The sequence below is a fragment of the Nerophis ophidion genome, linkage group LG02, assembly GCF_033978795.1.
Source record: "Nerophis ophidion isolate RoL-2023_Sa linkage group LG02, RoL_Noph_v1.0, whole genome shotgun sequence".
In the NCBI taxonomy this organism is placed as follows: Eukaryota; Metazoa; Chordata; class Actinopteri; order Syngnathiformes; family Syngnathidae; genus Nerophis; species Nerophis ophidion.
In genome coordinates, this window is record NC_084612.1 from 1,765,400 (window position 1) to 1,785,886 (window position 20,487).

General features: G+C 40.5%; 2 protein-coding genes across 3 annotated transcripts in view; one reads left to right on the forward strand and one right to left on the reverse strand.

Annotated features, from left to right (window-relative positions):
• Positions 1-16,824, forward strand: cog8 (component of oligomeric golgi complex 8). Its single transcript, XM_061875755.1, has 5 exons — positions 1-524; positions 8,911-9,118; positions 9,191-10,015; positions 12,340-12,508; positions 16,454-16,824. Exons 1-5 carry the CDS (start codon positions 196-198, stop codon positions 16,732-16,734), a joined length of 1,812 nt encoding a protein of 603 aa, XP_061731739.1. The 5' UTR covers positions 1-195; the 3' UTR covers positions 16,735-16,824.
• nob1 (NIN1 (RPN12) binding protein 1 homolog) overlaps positions 16,820-20,487 on the reverse strand; it is a 17,149-nt gene continuing 13,481 nt past the window's right edge. For both annotated transcript variants that reach the window (XM_061875773.1, XM_061875767.1), the window contains exons 9-10: positions 19,919-20,063; positions 16,820-17,139 (exon numbers count right to left, since the gene is read on the reverse strand). In XM_061875773.1, the coding sequence (XP_061731757.1) occupies positions 16,873-17,139; positions 19,919-20,063 (412 nt within the window). In that variant the 3' untranslated portion in view covers positions 16,820-16,872. The remainder of the gene's footprint in view (positions 17,140-19,918; positions 20,064-20,487) is intronic.

Sequence of the window (20,487 nt, forward strand, 5' to 3'; positions counted from 1 at the left end):
TGTCACCAGTCTCAGTGCTAGTGTGCGTCCAGTGAGAGAAGAAGAAGGCAGCAGGCTGAGAAGGCGGAAGAAGAAAATAGTTTGTTTTAACGACATTTTTGTACGTTTTATTCTTTGTATTATTGCCGCGCTGTATTCTCGACCGTGTATGCGGTCAAAAGCACACTTTGAGTTCGGAACAAAAAGCCGTCCAGCATGGCCGCGGTCGACGTGGAGGACGAGAGTATTTTAGCCTCCATTTTCCAGGATAGTTTCCCGGACAGCTGGAGGGACAAGCCGGACTTGGCGGCCTACTTGTCCGAGCTCAGCTCCTTCGGCGTGGACAAGCTGGGCCGAGAAGAGGAGCGCCTGGCGGAGGAGAGGGCCCACATACTGCAGCAGACCCGGGAATTGGCCTTCTCCAACTACCAGACCTTCATCAAGACCGCCGACTGCACGGAGCACATCTACCGAGACTTTGGCCGCGTCGAGTCCAGCGTGTCCCGCCTCCTGGACAAGCTGCCCGCCTTTGGACAACGATGCAGGTGCGAGCTTACACCTCAACCAGGGCTCCAAAGTAGGGCCAAAAATACTATTTTTAAAGAAACCATGAACAACGTGGAATAAAGGCCCACTGAAATGATATTTTCTTAGCAGGTCCATTCTATGTGTCATACCTGATCATTTCGCGATATTGCCATATTTTTGCTGAAAGGGTTTAGTAGAGAAGTTTGCAACTTTTGGTCGCTAATAAAAAAGCCCTGCCTGTACCGGAAGTAGCAGGCAATTTGCGCGTGACGTCACGGGTTGTAGGGCTCCTCACATTGTTTACTATCATAGCCACCAGCAGCTAGAGCGATTCGGACTGAGAAAGCGACAATTTCACCATTAATTTGAGCGAGGATGAAAGATTTGTGGATGAGGATAGTGAGAGTGGTGGATTAGAAGAAAATAAATAAATAACTTCCTCCCACTTCCAAAGACATGCACCTGGGGATAGGTTGATTGGCAACACTAAATTGGCCCTAGTGTGTGAATGTGAGTGTGAATGTTGTCTGTCTATCTGTGTTGGCCCTGTGATGAGGTGGCGACTTGTCCAGGGTGTACCCCGCCTTCCGCCCGATTGTAGCTGAGATAAGCGCCAGCGCCCCCCGCAACCCCGAAAGGGAATAAGCGGTAGAAAATGGATGGATGGACGAGGGCAGTGGGAGCGATTCAGATGTTATTAGAAACATTTACTAGGATAATTCTGGAAAATCCCTTATCTGCTTATTGTGTTACTAATGTTTTAGTGAGATTATATAGTCATACCTGAAAATCGGAGGGGTGTGGTGACCGCCAGTGTCTCTGAGGGAAGCCACGGAGGAGCCAAGAAAGTCGCAGCTGCCTCTTTGACAGCTGCAGGAGGAACGACACAAGCTCCGCTCATGTTTACGCTAAGAGCCGGCTTATTAGCACAATTTTCTCACCGAAACCTGCCGGTTGACATGTGGTAGAGAACCATGTTCGCTTGACCGCTCTGTTCCATGGTAAAGCTTCACAACAAACAAGGCAACACCGGCTGTGTTTGTGTTGCTAAAGGCGGCTGCAATACACCGCTTCCCACTTACATCTTTCTTCTTTGATGTCTCCATTATTATTTGAACAAATTGCAAAAGATTCAGCAACACTGTTGTCCAGAAACTGTGTAATTATGGGATTAAAGCAGACGACTTATAGCTGGGATCGGGCTGGAACAAATTGTCCGCTACAATCTGTGACGTCACGCGCATCATACCGCGACGTTTTCAACAGGATACTCTGCGCGAAATTTAAAATTGCAATTTAGTAAACTAAAAAGGCCGTATTGGCATGTGTTGCAATATTAATATTTCATCATTGATATATAAACTATCAGACTGTGTGGTCGGTAGTAGTGGGTTTCAGTAGGACTTTAAAGAAACCATAAAACGTGGAATAAAAGAGCAAACAGGTTAAATGTAACTAGAAAAAGTTGCGGTCATTAATCTAATACCGTTTTTAAATTAAAACATTTATAATTGCTCAAATAGTAATAATGAATCAAAATCAAGAGTGTTATGAATTATTGACCTCTTCAAGGCTACAATTACTCCACATCCAAATATTCCACTTTGAAAGGCCTACTGAAATGAGATTTTATTCAAACGGGGATAGCAGGTCCATTCTATGTGTCATACTTGATCATTTCGCGATATTGCCATATTTTTGCTGAAGGGATTTAGTAGAGAACATCGACGATAAAGTTTGCAACTTTTGGTCGCTAATAAAAAAAGTCTTGCCTGTACCGGAAGTAGCAGACGATGTGCACGTGACGTCACGGGTTGTAGGGCTCCTCACATCCTCACATTGTTTACAATCATGGCCACCAGCAGCGAGAGCGATTCGGACCAAGAAAGCGACGATTTCCCCATTAATTTGAGCGAGAATGAAAGTTTTGTGGATGAGGATAGAGAGACCGAAGGACTAGAAAAAAAAAGAAAAGATGAAGGCAGTGGGAGCGATTCAGATGTTATTAGACACATTTACTAGGATAATTCTGGAAAATCCCTTATCTGCTTATTGTGTTACTAGTGGTTTAGTGAGATTATATAGTCGTACCTGAAAGTCGGAGGGGTGTGGCCACGGGTGTGGTGACCGCCAGTGTCTCTGAAGGAAGCCACGTTTCTCAACGAGGCGAAGCGGAGGTAGCCGGTCGGGCCAAGCTGAGGCAAGAGAGTCCGCAGCTGCCTCTTTGAAAGGGGAAAAGGGAAACGACGCAAGCTCCGCTCATGTCTACGGTAAGAGCCAACTTATTGCCACAATTTTCTCACCAAAACCTGCTGGTTGACATGTGGTAGAGAACCATGTTCGCTTGACCGCTCTGTTCCATAGTAAAGCTTCACCTTCGGGAATGTAAACAAGGAAACACCGGCTGTGTTTGTGTTGCTAAAGGCAGCCGCAATACACCGCTTCCCACCTACATCTTTCTTCTTTGACTTCTCCATTATTAATTCGAACAAATTGCAAAAGATTCAGCAACACAGATGTCCAGAATACTGTGTAATTATGCGATTAAAGCAGACGACTTCTAGCTGGGATCGGGCTGGAAAAAAATGTCCGCTACAATCTGTGACGTCACGCGCGCGCGTCATCATACTGCGACGTTTTCAACAGGATACTCCGCGCGAAATTTAAAATTGCAATTTAGTAAACTAAAAAGGCCGTATTGGCATGTGTTGCAATTTTAAGATTTCATCATTGATATATAAACTATGGTCGATAGTAGTGGGTTTCAGTAGGCCTTTAAAGAAACCATAAAACGAGGAATGAAAGAGCAAACCGGTTAAATGTAACTAAAAAAAGTTGCAGTCATTAGTCTAATACTGTTTTTAAAATAAAACATTTGAAATTGCTCAAAAAGTCATAATGAATCAAAATCAACAGTGTTATGAATTATTGACCTCTTCAAGGCTACAATTACTCCACATCCAAATATTCCACTTTGAAATATTTTTGGGAAAAATATTTAACTGTTTTGTGTGGTTGCCATATAAAAAACCCAAAATGTTTTTAAATTAAAACATTTTTAATTGCTCAAAGTAATAATGAATCAAAATCAATAGTGTTATGAATTATTGACCTCTTCAAGGCTACAATTACTCCACATCCAAATATTCCTCTTGGAAATCTTTTTTGGGAAAATTTGGGGATTTATTGTGGTTGCCATATAAAATAGAATAAAAAAATGACAAAAAAGGGAATAAAACTAATTTTGAAAAGTAATAAAAAAGTTACAAAATCTAATTTTAAAAAGTAATAAAAACTTACAATCGACAGATCAGAAGTTAGTCTGCAGAATTAAATGTTGAAAGTAAAAAAGTGTTTGACTTATTTTCATTGGAGCCCATTTTTGGATCCCCAAGAAAAAAATTCAAATAATGGTGTTATTATTCACCTAATTATTGAAAACTATTGGATATTTTGTGTTTTTGCCTTTAAACATGGGTTTCTTTGACAAAAAGTTTATAAAACATAACCATTTTTTAAAACTTATTGTATGGACAGACCCAAAGTCCGCGAAAGCTTTGAAATAATTTTTTTTTTTTTTTTTTTAACCAAATGTATTCATTGTTTTTATTTTGACAGAAAAAAATTTATTAAATTGCATATCTTTTCAACTAGAGATGTCCGATCTCTTAATTACTGATTCCAATATCTACCGATATATACGGTCGTGGAATTAACACATTATTATGCCTAATTTTGTTGTGATGCCCTGCTGGATGCATTAAACAATGCAACAAGGTTTTCCAAAATAAATCAACTCAAGTTATGGGAAAAAACCAACATGGCACTGCCATATTTATTATTGAAGTCACAAAGTGCATTATCATTATTGTTTTTAACATGCCTCAAAACAGCAGCTTGGAATTTGGGACATGCTCTCCCTGAGATAATCCTGATACCCACTACAACTATGGGAAATACTATGCTTTGACTTTCACAAAGAGCATTATTTTTTTATTTTTTTAAACATGCCTAAAAACAACAGGTACAAAAACAATGAAGGCACACAGCTTCAGTCCAGAGTATACTAGAGTAATAAAGTAAACAATAACATAGTCCTCCTTTAGTGCAAGACTGCCTGGTACACTGTAAAACAGGAAATGATAAACTGGTCTCAATCTGCCCTGCTCTAACCTATTCGTATGAGTAACAAAAATGTGCTGCAAGCTAGTGGTGAGTGCTTGAAGTGGCCTACCAGTCACTCAGAGCTTCTGAAATGCTGCGTTGAGACAGGGCAGCTCTGACCACTGCAAGCTGCAAAGTGTGCGCCATGCAGGGCAGACTATCAACACCAAACTCCACCGTAGCTTTTGCCATATTGCGTGGGCTTTCGCCTGGGGTGGTTTTTGTTGTATTTTGTTTTTTCTCGGCTGAGTCTTTAAGCGACAACTGTGTGGTAATACTTTTTTTTGCTGTTTGCTTTTCATCCATCTTCCGCTTTTATTCATCGTGTATCTCCTTATGATTCTTGAAGAGGTGGGAGATCAAATTGCTTGTATTAAAGGAAGACGTCTTGGTTCGTCCTTGCATAACCAACTTTTTGCAGTCATTGCAAATTGCCAGTTTTTTTTCCGTCAGACACACTTTAAAATAACCCCAAACCATAGACATGGTGTCATTAGTCAGTCACGGAGCGAGCTCGCCTGTTAGCCAGGCTACAGCACCGGCAACAACACACTCTCGTTGTTATGCTCCACTCGTGGTGGTTTGATGAGGTCATTTTCAACTTTAATATTTTCATATATTTCAAACTTTTTTTTTTGTCAAAATAACAAACATCTGCTTGACGTATAATTCCAAGTTATGCATCAAATAGTACACTGTACGAATGGCAATATATTTTACGGTAAACTGGCAGCTCAGATGTCTGAATTTTTATTGTAAAAAAACTTTACTTTTACTGTAGTACCGTTTTTTCGTCTATAGTAACATGCTGTTGAAACCACCGTGAATTTCACGGTAAAATTGTGGCGACTGAGATGTCAGTTTTTTTTACAGATTTTTTTTAAATGAATTTATTTTTACAGTGTATGTAAAAAAATAAATAAATAAAGGCATATGCAATTGTGTAATAATGAGGTGAATCTCAATACATTTATATTTATAAAGGATTAACGGCGGCCATAACTGTGATGTGGACCTCAGTGATAGACATTTAAGCATTATATTATAAAATAATAACATATAGATTGTTTTATTAATTATATATTAATATATTGTAGTAATTGAAATAGTTTTTTAATTATTATTTTTACCATTTTTTTATGACAGAGAAATTTGTTGTTTTGAAAATGAAAAATATCATAATGGCCTTCACATAAATAAAATTTTAGCGTGCAGCCTTCAATGGAGAAACACCTTCAAAAAACCTCAGAGGTCCGTGTACCTCCCATTCATTCGATTACGAATTCTCAAATGCAGATCAAAAATTAGGGCCGTTTTTTGATTTTCATTCTATATGGCAGATTTTAGAACGAACAAAAAAGGTTGATTTCCATTAAAATATTGCCAGAAAATTGGATTTTGTGCTGTTTGCCTTTTTATGGATTTTTATTTTTCAAGATAAACACAAAAATGGAATATATGTTCATCCAAAATACAAAAATGCGTGGTTATCTGTGTGATGACAAAATGAACCGGAAGCAGTAATTTAGCATTTCCTTTGCGTTTAGCATAACGCTAACACCTTTGTTAAGCAAGAGTCCTATTGTCATTAAATAGTTTTGTTTTTTGATTTGCTTTTATGAATTGGAAATAGAATGAACGGAAGGTACACGGACCAAAGATGTTAGCGTTATGCTATAAAAATGCTAAACGCGAAGGAAAAGCTAAAAATACTGCTTCCTAGTGCTGCGAAACTTCGGGTCACGATTCGATTATATATCGATTTTTTTTCGATTCGATTCTCGATTCAAAAACGATATTTTTCCGATTCAAAACGAATCTGTATTTATTCAATACATAGGATTTCAGCAGGATCTACCCCAGTCTGCTGACATGCAAGCAGAGTAGTAGATGTTTTTTAAAAAAGCTTTTATAATTGTAAAGGACACTGTTTTATCAACTGATTGCAATAATGTAAATTTGTTTTAACTATTAAACAAACCAAAAATATGACTTATTTTATCTTTGTGAAAATATTGGACACAGACATGCACCTGGGGATAGGTTGATTGGCAACACTAAATTGGCCCTAGTGTGTGAATGTGAGTGTGACTGTTGTCTGTCTATCTGTGTTGGCCCTGCGATGAGCTGGCGACTTGTCCAGGGTGTACCCCGCCTTCCGCCCGATTGTAGCTGAGATAGGCGCCAGCGCCCCCCGCGACCCCGAAAGGGAATAAGCGGTAGAAAATGGATGGATGGATGGTGTTGTCCAGCTTATGAGATGCCATGCAAGTGTAAGCCACTGTGACACTATTGTTCTTTTTTATTATTTTTATAAATGTCTAATGATAATGTCAATGAGGGATTTTAATCACTGCTATGCTGAAATTATAACTAATATTGATACTGTTGTTGATAATATTCATTTTTGTTTCACTACTTTTGGTTTGTTCTGTGTCGTGTTTGTGTCTCCTCTCAATTGCTCTGTTTATTGCAGTTCTGAGTGTTGCTGGGTCAGGTTTGGTTTTGGAATTGGATTGCATTGTTATGGTATTGCTGTGTAGTGGTTTTGTTGGATTGATAAAAAAATTATTCAAAAATAAAAAAAACAAAAAAAACGATTTTTTAAAAATGAGAATCGATTCTGAATCGCACAACGTATTCGAATAGATTTTTTCCCACACCCCTACTGCTTCCGTTTCAATTTGTCATCACCCAGATGAACACACACACACTTTGTTGTTAAGGGGGCCGCCTTAACAATAAAGCGCCACCGCCTAAACTATAGTCTTAAAAAAATATATATATATTTTTTTTGTATTGTAAATTAAGCATGATGAGTTGAGCATATGTCAGCATGTGGACCCACTTAACTCTTTTTCAAACGCTTATTTACAGTAAGTCATTAATTTGACTTAGTCATTATTTGGACTTACTATAATATAAGTAAGTCATTCATTTTTTTTTTTTTAGACTTAAGTTTATTTACAAAGTCAAAATAATGACATACTTAGTATCTCAGGTAACTAGGACTATTTTGTGTTTTGTTTTAAATCCATAAAAAGAAAACCGCACCAAATCACATTTGATGGCAATATCCATCCATCCATCCATCATCTTCCGCTTATCCGAGGTCGGGTCGCGGGGGCAACAGCCTAAGCAGGGAAACCCAGACTTCCCTCTCCCCAGCCACTTCGTCTAGCTCTTCCCGGGGGATCCCGAGGCGTTCCCAGGCCAGCCGGGAGACATAGTCTTCCCAACGTGTCCTGGGTCTTCCCCGTGGCCTCCTACCGGTTGGACGTGCCCTAAACACCTCCCTAGGGAGGCGTTCGGGTGGCATCCTGACCAGATGCCCGAACCACCTCATCTGGCTCCTCTCCATGTGGAGGAGCAGCGGCTTTACTTTGAGTTCCTCCCGGATGGCAGAGCTTCTCACCCTATCTCTAAGGGAGAGTCCCGCCACCCGGCAAAGGAAACTCATTTGGGCCGCTTGTACCCGTGATCTTATCCTTTCGGTCATGACCCAAAGCTCATGACCATAGGTGAGGATGGGAACGTAGATCGACCGGTAAATTGAGAGCTTTGCCTTCCGGCTCAGCTCCTTCTTCACCACAACGGATCGGTACAACGTCCGCATTACTGAAGACGCCGCACCGATCCGCCTATCAATCTCACGATCCACTCTTCCCCCACTCGTGAACAAGACTCCTAGGTACTTGAACTCCTCCACTTGGGGCAGGGTCTCCTCCCCAACCCGGAGATGGCACTCCACCCTTTTCCGGGCGAGAACCATGGACTCGGACTTGGAGGTGCTGATTCTCATTCCGGTCGCTTCACACTCGGCTGCGAACCGATCCAGCGAGAGCTGAAGATCCCGGTCAGATGAAGCCATCGGGACCACATCATCTGCAAAAAGCAGAGACCTAATCCTGCGGTCACCAAACCGGAACCCCTCAACGCCTTGACTGCGCCTAGAAATTCTGTCCATAAAAGTTATGAACAGAATCGGTTGATGGCAATATTTTAATGAAAATCAACCCTTTTTTGTTTGTTTTAAAATCTGCCATATATATATAAAACATTTTAAAAACATCCCTAATTTTGTTGTTTGATTTGCGTTTAAGAATCGGAAATAGAATGAACTGAAGGTACACGAACCCTCAGAGGACACTTTGTTCTTGTCAAAGAAATAGCAAGCACACCTGGTCAGCCATGTTTGTGGTGTACTTTCTGTCAAGTGACGCCATGATGTGCGTGCAGGGTGTTCGTGAAGGAGGCGGAGCAGATGGCGGCCAGTCGCCGCATGAACAGCCTGACGCTGAACCGACACACGGAGATCTTGGAGATCCTGGAGATCCCCCAGCTCATGGACACATGTGTTCGGAACGCGTACTACGAGGAGGCGCTGGAGCTGGCCGCCTACGTCAGGAGGCTGGAGAAGAAGCACGCCGCGCTTCCTGTCATCCAGGTGACGTTCCGCTCCTTCCCCCGCCGTGATGTCGCGACCATTCTAATGTGAAAGTGTCCATGGTGTGTGCAGGGCATCGTGCGGGAGGTGCGGCAGTCGGCCCAGTTGATGCTGGTGAGCCTGCTGCAGCAACTGCGGAGCAACGCGCAGCTCCCCGCCTGCCTCCGAGTGGTGGGCTACCTGCGCCGCATGGACGTCTTCACGGAGGCGGAGCTACGCGTCAAGTTCCTGCAAGCCCGCGGCGCCTGGCTGCGCTCCGTGCTTGACGCCATTCCCGAAGACGATCCCTACACGCACGCCAGCAAGACCGTGGAGGCGTGCAGGGTGCACCTCTTCGACATCATCACGCAGTACCGCGCCATCTTCTCTGACGACGACAACGACGAGGAACCGCCGCCGGGCCGGGCGGTGGTGAACGAGGCGGCCATCTTCCACGGCTGGGTGCTCCAGAAGGTGTCTGACTTCCTGGAGACTTTGGAGCGGGACCTGCAGCGCGGAGTCGGAGGGCGCCTGGACTCCCTGCTGGGTCAGTGCATGTACTTCGGCCTGTCCTTTAGCCGGGTGGGTGCGGACTTCCGCGGGCAGCTGGCGACCGTGTTCCAGAAGGTGGCGGCCGAGGCCTTCCAGAAAGCCACGCAGGAGGCGGTGGAGCAGTTCCAGGAGGACATGAACGCGTACACCCTGGTGGCTTTGCCCTCCGTGCTGGGTGGGACTGCCCCGCCGTCCGCCCCCGGGGTCCAGCCTGGAGCGCTGCAGCCCCCCATGAGCCTCCTGGACTTCCACCCTCTGGCCCGCTTTCTCAACAACATCCTGACTTCCTTCAACGAGCTACGCCTCTGCTGCCCCCTCGGCCTCGCCCGCCACGTCACCGCCCTCCTGCAGGACGCTCTCCGCACGGTAAGATGTCCGCGTCAACGGACAGAAAACAGGCATGTGATTTTTCCGTCTAAAGTCGGAATTCCGTCTTTTTTCATCTCGGGGGGAAAAAAGTGTCGACCAATCAACTACGGCGTAATATAGTATTACGCCGTAGTTGATTGGTCGATATGTTCCTTGTGACCAATCAGGACATCTGTTATGAATGATGACGTTAATACCGCCATTTTCCAAATGTAAACAATGTCGTTTCTCGAGAGAAAGGACGCTTCACGAGTAAAAGAAATTGATAAACATGTCAAAAATAAGTTTCGATGGGACTGGATGGAAAGGGAAATCACTGATACTGTTGGGAAAAAGGAAGTTACGACTTTGTTCGGCGATTTTATTCGGAAAATCGATCGTCCCGGAAAAGTTTTGCGCACGTGGTGTCATGATAATATTGACTATGTATCACCAGGTTTCAAGGCTTTGGAAGTACATGCGAAACGCCAAAAACATAGGAAACAACTTGAAGCAAGGAAAACAAACTTTTCACAAGCTGGTACTTTTGGATGTTAACCGAAAGTGAGCAAACCTTACGGACTTCATCCTTTGTTTACATCGACAACTCTCCCGTCCAAAGGCAAAACCTAGTAACTCACTTCTCGCTGATTTTGAGAAAACAAAGGAAAACCAATCTATCTTGATGCTGTCTTACAAAGATCTACAAAGTCATCAAACGTATAGATGTTTTCTTGAGCTTTCATTTTCTTGGCAATTGAGCAATGGATTGATTCTGCTCTCATGAACGTGTGCCCTTTCTCCTGATATTTTATTACAATCTCGGGTGGGCCCCATTCTGCGTTTGCACATTGGGCAAGAGCCGTGTACAGCGTCCAGTTTTTATTTTGACCTCCACAGTTATCTGCCCAAAAGATTATGCAAGGGGAAGAATCAAGAACAATACATTTAATGAAGGTGCTTGCAACGTCCTGGGCCAATCTTCCAAATATCCCCTCGTGCCATAATATCACATAATCAGGTTGACCGTCGGCCCCCATTCGTGCAAATGTCTCATTAAAGACAATAAGGCGACTGACAAAGAAGCTCCGATTGGTCCCTTGAGATACTAGGTTTTTCTGTTGTATCTACGCGGTTATGTGGTAGTTGCTAGGTCCTACCATGCGCGTAACAGCTTACTTACGGAACAAATTACAATATCGCATACACTAATGTAAAGCATATCACCTAGGAACTCCAAAATTATTATCAGCTCAGTTTTGACCAAAATTGAGTTACTGGGTTTTGCCTTTGGACGGGAGAACTGCCGTAGTACACATGGAGAGGAAAGATCCACCCAAACAACCCACTTCAGTTGCAGACAGGATAGTTAATAATGAGGTAAGCTAAAAAATATTTGCTTGCGAAATACGCATGTTTGCTTTAAATATTAACCAATTATTGCTTTGCGAAATATAAAAGTTTTTTTCTATAAAATAAAAAGCCACGTGAAAATATATTATGAAATTACAGAAATTCAAAGAGTCGCATTATTGATTCCAGTTAATTTATTTGAAATAAATTTGCATGTAATACTAGAGGCAGAAGCTGGCAGTGAAATCCAAAAAAGAAGCTACAAAAGCAGAGACCAAAAGGAAAACGCAGGCTGCTCAGCAATTTGCAAGGAAAAATCCTGTTAGGGCTCTCCGAGCAAGTGTGAAGTGAACTGAAGTAATGTGGTAATACTGTAAGTAAACTGTAGATAATAGTGAATATATTTATATAGCGCTTTTCTCAAGTGACTCAAAGCGCTTTACATAGTGAAACCCAATATCTAAGTTACATTTAAAACCAGTGTGGGTGGCACTGGGAGCAGGTGGGTAAAGTGTCTTGCCCAAGGGCACAACGGCAGTGACCAGGATGGTGCAAGCTGGGATCGAACCTGCAACCCTCAAGTTGCTGGCACGGCCGCTCTAACAACCGAACTATACCGCCGATAACAGTGATCAATGTGACACCTGTGGATGTGAAATGAACACAAGGTGTAAATATTAGTGACTAAATACTGTTGGGACTGAACCATACACATGATTCATCAGGATGATTGGGGTATGTAAGTTCTAGTAAGGATGTTTTTATGTCTTTAAACACTACAATATTTTCTTCAAATGGTGCTGTCTTTGTTCATTTTAGCATGTTAAATTGGTGAAAAACCAGGAGCTTCGGGGGGGCGTTGCACCCCTTTTCCCCCCACCAGGGCACCGCCCCCAGACCCCCGGAAATGTTTTCAGTCTTTTTCCATTGTGGTCAAATCACATGCCTGGAAAAGAAATGACCTACCTCTGCATGTCTCTTCCTGCCAGGTGACGCAGCAGCTGGTGGCGTTCCATCGCGCAGAGGAGTCGGCCTTCAGCGAGCGCGAACGGGAACTCTTCACGCGCATGTGCGGCGTCTACGCCCGCGACCTTCTGCCCTTCATCAACCAATGCCTGAAGACGCTCTTCCCTCCCCAGCAGATGGCGCTGGTCCTTGGTTAGCACACAACACACAAAAATATGTTGATGTGTGAAACACTTTAAAGGCCTACTGAAAGCCACTACTAGCGACCACGCAGTCTGATAGTTTATATATCAATGATGAAATATTAACATTGCAACACATGACAATACGGCCGCTTTAGTTTACTTAATTGCAATTTTAAATTTACCGCGGAGTTTCTTGTTGAAAACGTTGCGAAATGATGACGTCTCGGGTTGTAGCGGACATATTAGCCCAGCACCACACACGGCTAAAAGTAGTCTCTTTTCATCGCATAATTACACAGTATTTTGGACATCTGTGTTGCTGAATCTTTTGCAATTTGTTCAATCAATAATGGAGACGTCAAATAAGAATGCTGTTGGTGGAAAGCGGTGGATTGCAGCTGCCTTTAGCACCGAGACACAGCCGGTGTTTTTGTGAAGCTTTAACACAGAGCGGTCAAGCGAACATGTTTCTCTACGTCAACCAGCAAGTTTTGGGATGGGAAAATTGTGATATTAAATCAGCTCTTACCGGGGACTTCAGTGGATTATGGGACCTCCTGTAGCTTTCTTGGTTGCTCCATTGGCTTCTCTCTGAGATACTGGCGTTCACCGCAGCCATCCGACTTTCAGGTATGACTTTAGAATCTTACTAAAACAGTATTAAAACAATAAGCAGATAAGGGATTTTCCAGAATTATCCTAGTAAATGTGTCTAATTACATCTGAAACAGTACCACTGCCGCCGCTTTTTCTTTTTTTTTTTAGTGCCTCACTTTAACTTTTCTCATCCACGAATCTTTCATCCTCGCTCAAATTAATGGGGAAATTGTCACTTTCTCGGTCCGAATTGCACTTGCTGCTGGAGGCTATGATTGTAAACAATGTGAGGATGTGAGGACTACAACCCGTGACGTCACGCGCACATCATCTGCTACTTCCGGTACAGGCAAGGCTTTTTTTATTAGCGACCAAAAGTTGCAAACTTTATGGTCGATGTTCTCTACTAAATCCTTTCAGCAAAAATATGGCAATATCGCGAAATGATCAAGTATGACACATAGAATGGAGCTGCTATCCCCGTTTAAATAAGAAAATCTCATTTCAGTAGTCCTTTAAACCAGGGGTGTCCAAAGTGCAGCCCACGACACATTCTAAAATACTCTTACAGTAAAAAACAGTGGAATAAAAGAGCAAAAAGATAAAATTTAACAAAAAACTGCCATGCAGGCATTTTTTTTCTTTTAAACTGTCATTACTCAGAAAATTGTGAATCAAAATCAATGTTTTTATGAGTTATTGACATATAGAAGGCTCCAATTACTTCACATCAACAATTACTTTGAAATATTTTTCTTGGAAAATATTGCCTACCGCCCAAGATAGGCTCCAGCAACTCCCGAAAGGGACAAGCGGTAGGAAATGGATGTATGGAATATTGCCTTGATAAAAAGACAAAAAATGCTTAGCAAACAAACAAAATACAAAACGGTAATAAAAACGTTTGATGGATGGATCTGAAGTTGATTTACGAGAAATTAAAAAGGTGCCATATGTAGTAATGTGGCCAGAAATGGTACTGCAATCACGGTCAAAATCCTGTAGTCCCCACCCACTCTATGACTGGCCTATATGTCAATGTGGCATTGACCGGGCTAGCATGCTAAGCTTTACAGTAGTGTGATGGTGCTTTGCTCCTAAGCATGCGTTGCAGGAACATACTAGCTTTGTTAGACAAGATCAAAAACTGTATTGAACAATATAGTTTACATACGAAATGTCCATTTCCATTTATTACAAGTAATAAGAAAACTTAAATGCCTGACTTACCTATCAAGGAGGAAATTAGCAAGTTTGGCGTCAGATGAAAAATTATTCTCCGGCTTCAATGGTCTCCATTTTTTAAAGGCATCCCCGATATAAATCTTTGTTTTGTTCCTGGCTTTGTCATAAATAAGTTGAGAATCGTAACGACACCTTTTAGATTTACTAAGGTCTGACATGTTTAGTAACTTTACCAGTGGCAGTAACTCGATGAAGGTGGCGGTGCGTAACTGGCAACCTGGAGGTGACACAGTCACAGACTTTCTAATTGGTCAAACGGTGGAGGACAGGGCATCGAAATGAAAACAATAAGATTTCGGAGCTGTAAATCTAATTTTGACATGAGCATATCCTGGCTGAACTACTGTTATCAGTTAGAGGTATTTGAAAACATGATTTATTAATGCCTTTTGAAATATCAGGGCCATTTAATGACTTGACATGTAATTATTACATATGGCACCTTTTAAGTGTTGTAAGTAAAATAGGACAAACATAATGTTTTTAAAAACTTTTTTAACACTTGAGTTTGGCCCCTTTTGTATCCCTAAGGAGTTTAGTCTTATTCAAAACAAAACCAAATTGCTAAAAAACAAAGATTTAAATCAATGTCATTTTGAATATTCCACATTGAAAATATGCAAAGTATTTCTCAAAAACATTTCAGTTCGCCATACAACCGCTTCTATGACAAAAAGGGAGTAATTCAAACAAGATCTGATGCTGATCTATAGACTTAAGTGTTGAAAATAAGTTCAAATAAATATTTTGGGCCCTTTGGATGGCTAAGAATTTTAGTGGAATTAAAAAAGTAATTGTTTAAAAAAAAAATTGCATCCTAATCAATATTTTAATGAATATTCCACTTTGAAATATTTCTGAAAATGTTTTGCATATTTTGTGCTTTTGCCATAAATAAAAATAAAAACTTATATAATCGGTGGATGGATCTGAAGTTGATCGAAAGACTTAAAAAGAAAAAAGTAAAAAAAAAAAAATACATTGAAACTTATTTTAGCACTTATGAGTTGGGCCCTTTTAGATGCCTCAGATTTATATGTTAAAAAATCAGCGTTGTAATGATATATTTGACCTATTAAAGCGGCCATTACTTCACATCAAATATTCCACTTTGAAAACATGCAACATTTTTCTCAAAAAAAAGTTAGTTTGCCATACAACATCTTCTATGACAAAAAGGGCATCATTCAAACAAGATCTGATGCTGATCTACAGACTTAAGTGTTAAAAATAAGTTAAAATTAATAAATAAAAAAATAACCCTTTTATGATTTGGGCCATTTTTGGATGCAACATTTTTCTCCAAAAAAAAAAGTTAGTTTGCCATACAACATCTAAGACTAAAAGCGCATCATTCAAACAAGATGTGATGCTGATCTACGGACTTAAGTGTTAAAAATAAGTTAAAATTAATTTACTTCTTTTTTTTACCCTTTTATGATTTGGGCCCTTTATGAATGGCTAAGAATTTTAGGCGAATTAAAAAAGTAATTGTTTAAAAAAATATATGCATCCAAATCAATTTTTTTTAATAAATATTCCACTTGGAAATATTTCTGAAAAATGTTTGCTTATTGTGTGTTTGAATAAAAATAAAAACTTATATTATTGGTGGATGGATCTGAAGTTGATCGAAAGACTTAAAAAGGGGGAAAAAAATTCTTATTTTACCTCTTATGAGTGGGCCCTTTGATGTCTCAGAATTTTAGCGGTATATTTAAAAAAAAAAAGTCTACATCAAAGTTGTAATGAAATATTTGACCTATTAAAGCTGCCATTACTTCACGTCAAATATTCCACTTTGACATATTTAGTTTTTGCCATAAAAACAGGTTATCTTTAACAAAAAATGTGTAATAATGACAGATTTTAAGTTAGTTTTGAGATTTAAGCCATGAAAATGTAAATATATGTTTTTACATTTTTATGACAAAAATCTAGGCGCCCTACAGGTTAAAAAAAATGATTTATTAGATTGGTTTTGAAAATGATCATCAAAATAACCCTACATGCTTAGATTGTTCAGCGTTTGGCCCTCAGTGTGCAAAGTGTGGACACCCCCGCTTCAAACTACCTCAGCTCTCTCCTACTTTTTCCGTTTTGCGTGCAGGCGTTCCGGTCTCCCAGCTGCACACGTTGGAACGCTTGGGCCGAGTGGACCTGGAAGAGCTGCTGGAGCCGCTGGGATTCGTGTTGCCGCCGCAAGCGGACTTCAACGCGGAGCAGAGTGGCGCCACGTCGGACTCCTTGTCGCCAGAACTTACGAGCGACCCGGATCCCGTGTCTGCAAAGTCTGTTCCTGGAGAGACTGAACCGGACAAAAGCGCTGAAATCCCCGAGGAAGACGTCGAGCAACTGGATGAAGCGTTGTCACGGAAACCAGAACTGTGAGCCTGTTTTTCAACAAGTTGGAAGGACGGTTATTGGCTTCATCATGATTGGTATATTTTTACGGTGAATAAATCAAAGAGGGTGATTCAATATCTTATCCTTTTATTGTGTTTATAGTTATTGTGGGCAAGGGGCTTACTACTTCTTGACAAACTTCCTGCGGGCACAGTTTGGGTTAGCGCGCCGCCGTCCTGCCCCACACTGAGCGTCTCGGATGTTCAGGTTGGCGGCTCGGCTGTACACGTCGTTCTCGCAGAAGGGCGAGGCTCCGGCTACGTAGCTCTCGTCAAACACGTTGGTCTTCTGACGCGCCTTCCGCGACAAACGCTGCTGAGGGAAGCGCTGATCCTCTGTCAGCTGAGGGTTGCTGCCGTGTTTGCCCCCCTGTGGCAACGGCAGCGAGTACTGCAGCGGCACAAATACAATTGTTTTGGATTAGCTTGTTAGCTTGTGTGTCTTTTTGTACCCTTCTTGAGACATCGAGGAAAAGTACCTTCCATATGAGGACCGGTGAACAAGTTAGGACATAAATCATGGTTCTAATTAGGGCTGGGCGATATGGCCTTTTTTTAATCTTGCGATATTTTTAGGCCATACCGCGATATATGATATATTTGCCTTGGCCTTAAATCACTTGATGCATATAATCACAGCAGTATGATGATTCTATGTGTCTACATTAAAACATTCTTCTTCATACTGCATTCATATATGCTACTTTTAAACTTTCATGCAGAGAGGGAAATCACAACTAAGTCAATTGACCAAAAGTGTATTTATTAAACAGTTATTAAGCAGTGGCACAAACATTCAAGTCATTTCCAAAACAGAAAGTGCAAGATTGTCGGAGACATTTTAAGTGTCAAATAAAAATGAGCTGCATAATAAGAAATCAAATAGTATTAGTCCTTCACTATGTGGTATGTTACTACGAATGTTATGAAATTCTCTTCATTCTCTAGCGAGTGACTTTTCAAATGATGCTACATATTAGCAGTAATGCTACTTTTTATAGCAAGACTTTTGCCCCACACTTGAAAAATTACGTTTGTCTGTTCAACATATTCCCACTTGAAGCCGAACCACCGCCAGACGATGGACACCCTGCTGTTTTTATTGGGAATTAAGTCTTCCTTCATTTGTTACCAGATCCACACCTTCTTTCTCTCGTATTAACACTCATACAGCTATGTTAGCAGCTAACGTAGCCCAGTCTGCTACCTCTCTGTTGGGCGAGGGCGTATACGTATGTGACGTATGATGTGACGTATGTAAGAATGTGCGCCTGCTTGTCTGTGAGAAGGAGAGACAGAGAGTGAAAAGAGCCTGAAGTGTAATGCCCGCAGCTAAAAGCAACTGCGTGAGAACGTATACCCGAATATTACGATAATCATTTTCTATATCGCACAGAGACAAACCCGCGATATATCGATATATCGCCCCAGCCCTGGTCCCAATACTTTACGTAAAACCTTTGCATCTAATAGAGAATGTCTCGTTTGCACCCTTTGTGGTGAAATTATCAAAATAAGGGTGGTCTCAAAACAGGGGGATTTTTCAAATTGACTGTGTCGGTTTTACAAGTGCGTCCCCTCTGGTCAACATATGAAATAACAAGTTGTGTGTAAGAAATTGAAATGCGCCCCCTTTGGCCAAAATAAATAAATATGTAAAGCGAGACATACTATAATAACGAAGTAAATAATGAAGATTAAAAAACAATTACCGTATTTTTCAGACTATAGGTCGCAGTTTTTTTTTCCATCGTTTGGCCGGGGGTGCGACTTATGCTCAGGAGTGACTTATGTGTGAAATTATTAACACATTAACGTAAAATATCAAATATTATTTAGCTCATTCACGTAAGAGATTAGACGTATAAGATTTCATGGGATTTAGCGATTAGGAGTGACAGATTGTTTAGTAAAGGTATAGCATGTTGTATATGTTATAGTTATTTGAATGACTCTTACCATAATATGTTAGGTTAACATACCAGTTGCTTATTTATGCCTCATATAACATACATTTATTCAGCCTGTTGTTCACTATTCTTTATTTATTTTAAATTGTCTTTCAAATGCCTACTCTTGCTGTTGGGTTTTATCAAATAATTTTCCCCCAAAAATGCGACTTATACTCCAGTGCGACTTATATATGTTTTTTTCCTTCTTTATTATGCATTTTCGGCAGGTGCGACTTATACTCCAAAAATGCGGTAGTTAATTTTTTTTGTTACAATTTTTGTTTCTAATAGTCTTTTCACAACGCGTCAACTTTTTTCTTATAAAATTGGGAACATTTTCTAATATTGTTTCTGTAATATTTTCTCATAAAAAACAAAGTTAAAATATAACCTTTTATTGCAAAATAGTGACATTTGTCATAAAATTATGACTTGTATCACAATATTGACAACTTTTGTTGTTCTTGTAAAATACTGAAATTCTTTGAGTGAAATTATGACTTGTCATGATTTTTGCAGAATAAAATTCAGATTATTATTATAATATTGCCAAAAGTTTAAAGATTTCTTACACAATTGTGACTTTTGTTGGGTAAAATGATGACTCTTTTCATAAAATTGCCAACATTTTAAGGTTTTCTTGTAAAATGGCAACTGTTAAGTAAAATTCTAACTTTTATCACAATATTGCACAAATGTTCAGTTTTTCTTGTAACATTTTGACTTGCGTTGAGTAAAATTCCGACTCTTATTATAATACTGCCAAAATTCTAAGTTTTTCTTGTGAAATTCCAACTCATTTTTCACAAGCGGCATAGCTCGGTTGGTAGAGTGGCCGTGTCAGCAACTCGAGGGTTGCAGGTTCGATTCCCGCTTCCGCCATCCTAGTCACTGCCGTTGTGTCCTTGGGCAAGACACTTTACCCACCTGCTCCCAGTGCCACCCACACTGCTTTAAATGTAACTTCGATATTGGGTTTCACTATGTAACGCGCTTTGAGTCACTCGAGAAAAGCGCTATATAAATATAATTCACTTCACACTTCACTTATATTTGCATAGTTCATTATTATATTATTAATGTTGTAAATACAAATCTTTATATATCTAGAAAGGGTGGTCCTAAAGAGGTAAGCATTTTTCTCAGGTCTCAAGAAGGTAAGAAATACAAGAATGTGTGTGTGTGTGTGTGTGTGTGTGTGTGTGTGTGTGTACTCACTCTGAGACCACGATGGTTGAGCACTTTGGGGTTTTTGGAGAAGTGCATGTGCATGTGTCCGTCCTCTCTGACTGTCACGGCGATCTTCTTCAGCGTTTTGTTGCCGCACTTTGGACAAAACTCTTTGTTCATGTTGCTGGTGGTCCTGGCGTGCATCAAAACATTATTTAGAATCATACAGTATGACAATTTAAACAATCTTTTTTTTCTTTATACAGTTCATGTCAACACTCGGGCCAAATTGGAGCCATACTCACACTTTTATTTATGTGAAACTGTTTATATTTTTTTTCAATCCAAGTTGAATTTAATCCGATCCATGTTTTGGACTAAAAAATAATAAATAATTGAATGATTCGCTAGTCACGGTCAATTTTTCAGGAGACAGCGAAGATGTGTCATCAACATGCATTATCACTAGGGATGGCCACCATTCACATTTGAACTTTTACTAATAACATTAAAAAATGTTATGTAACATTTAAAAATAAGCTGATTACGGCAACTGAGCTGTCCAGTTATATCTTGTTTTAAGACATTTGAGTCTCATTTGCAATGCAGTTGAAGTT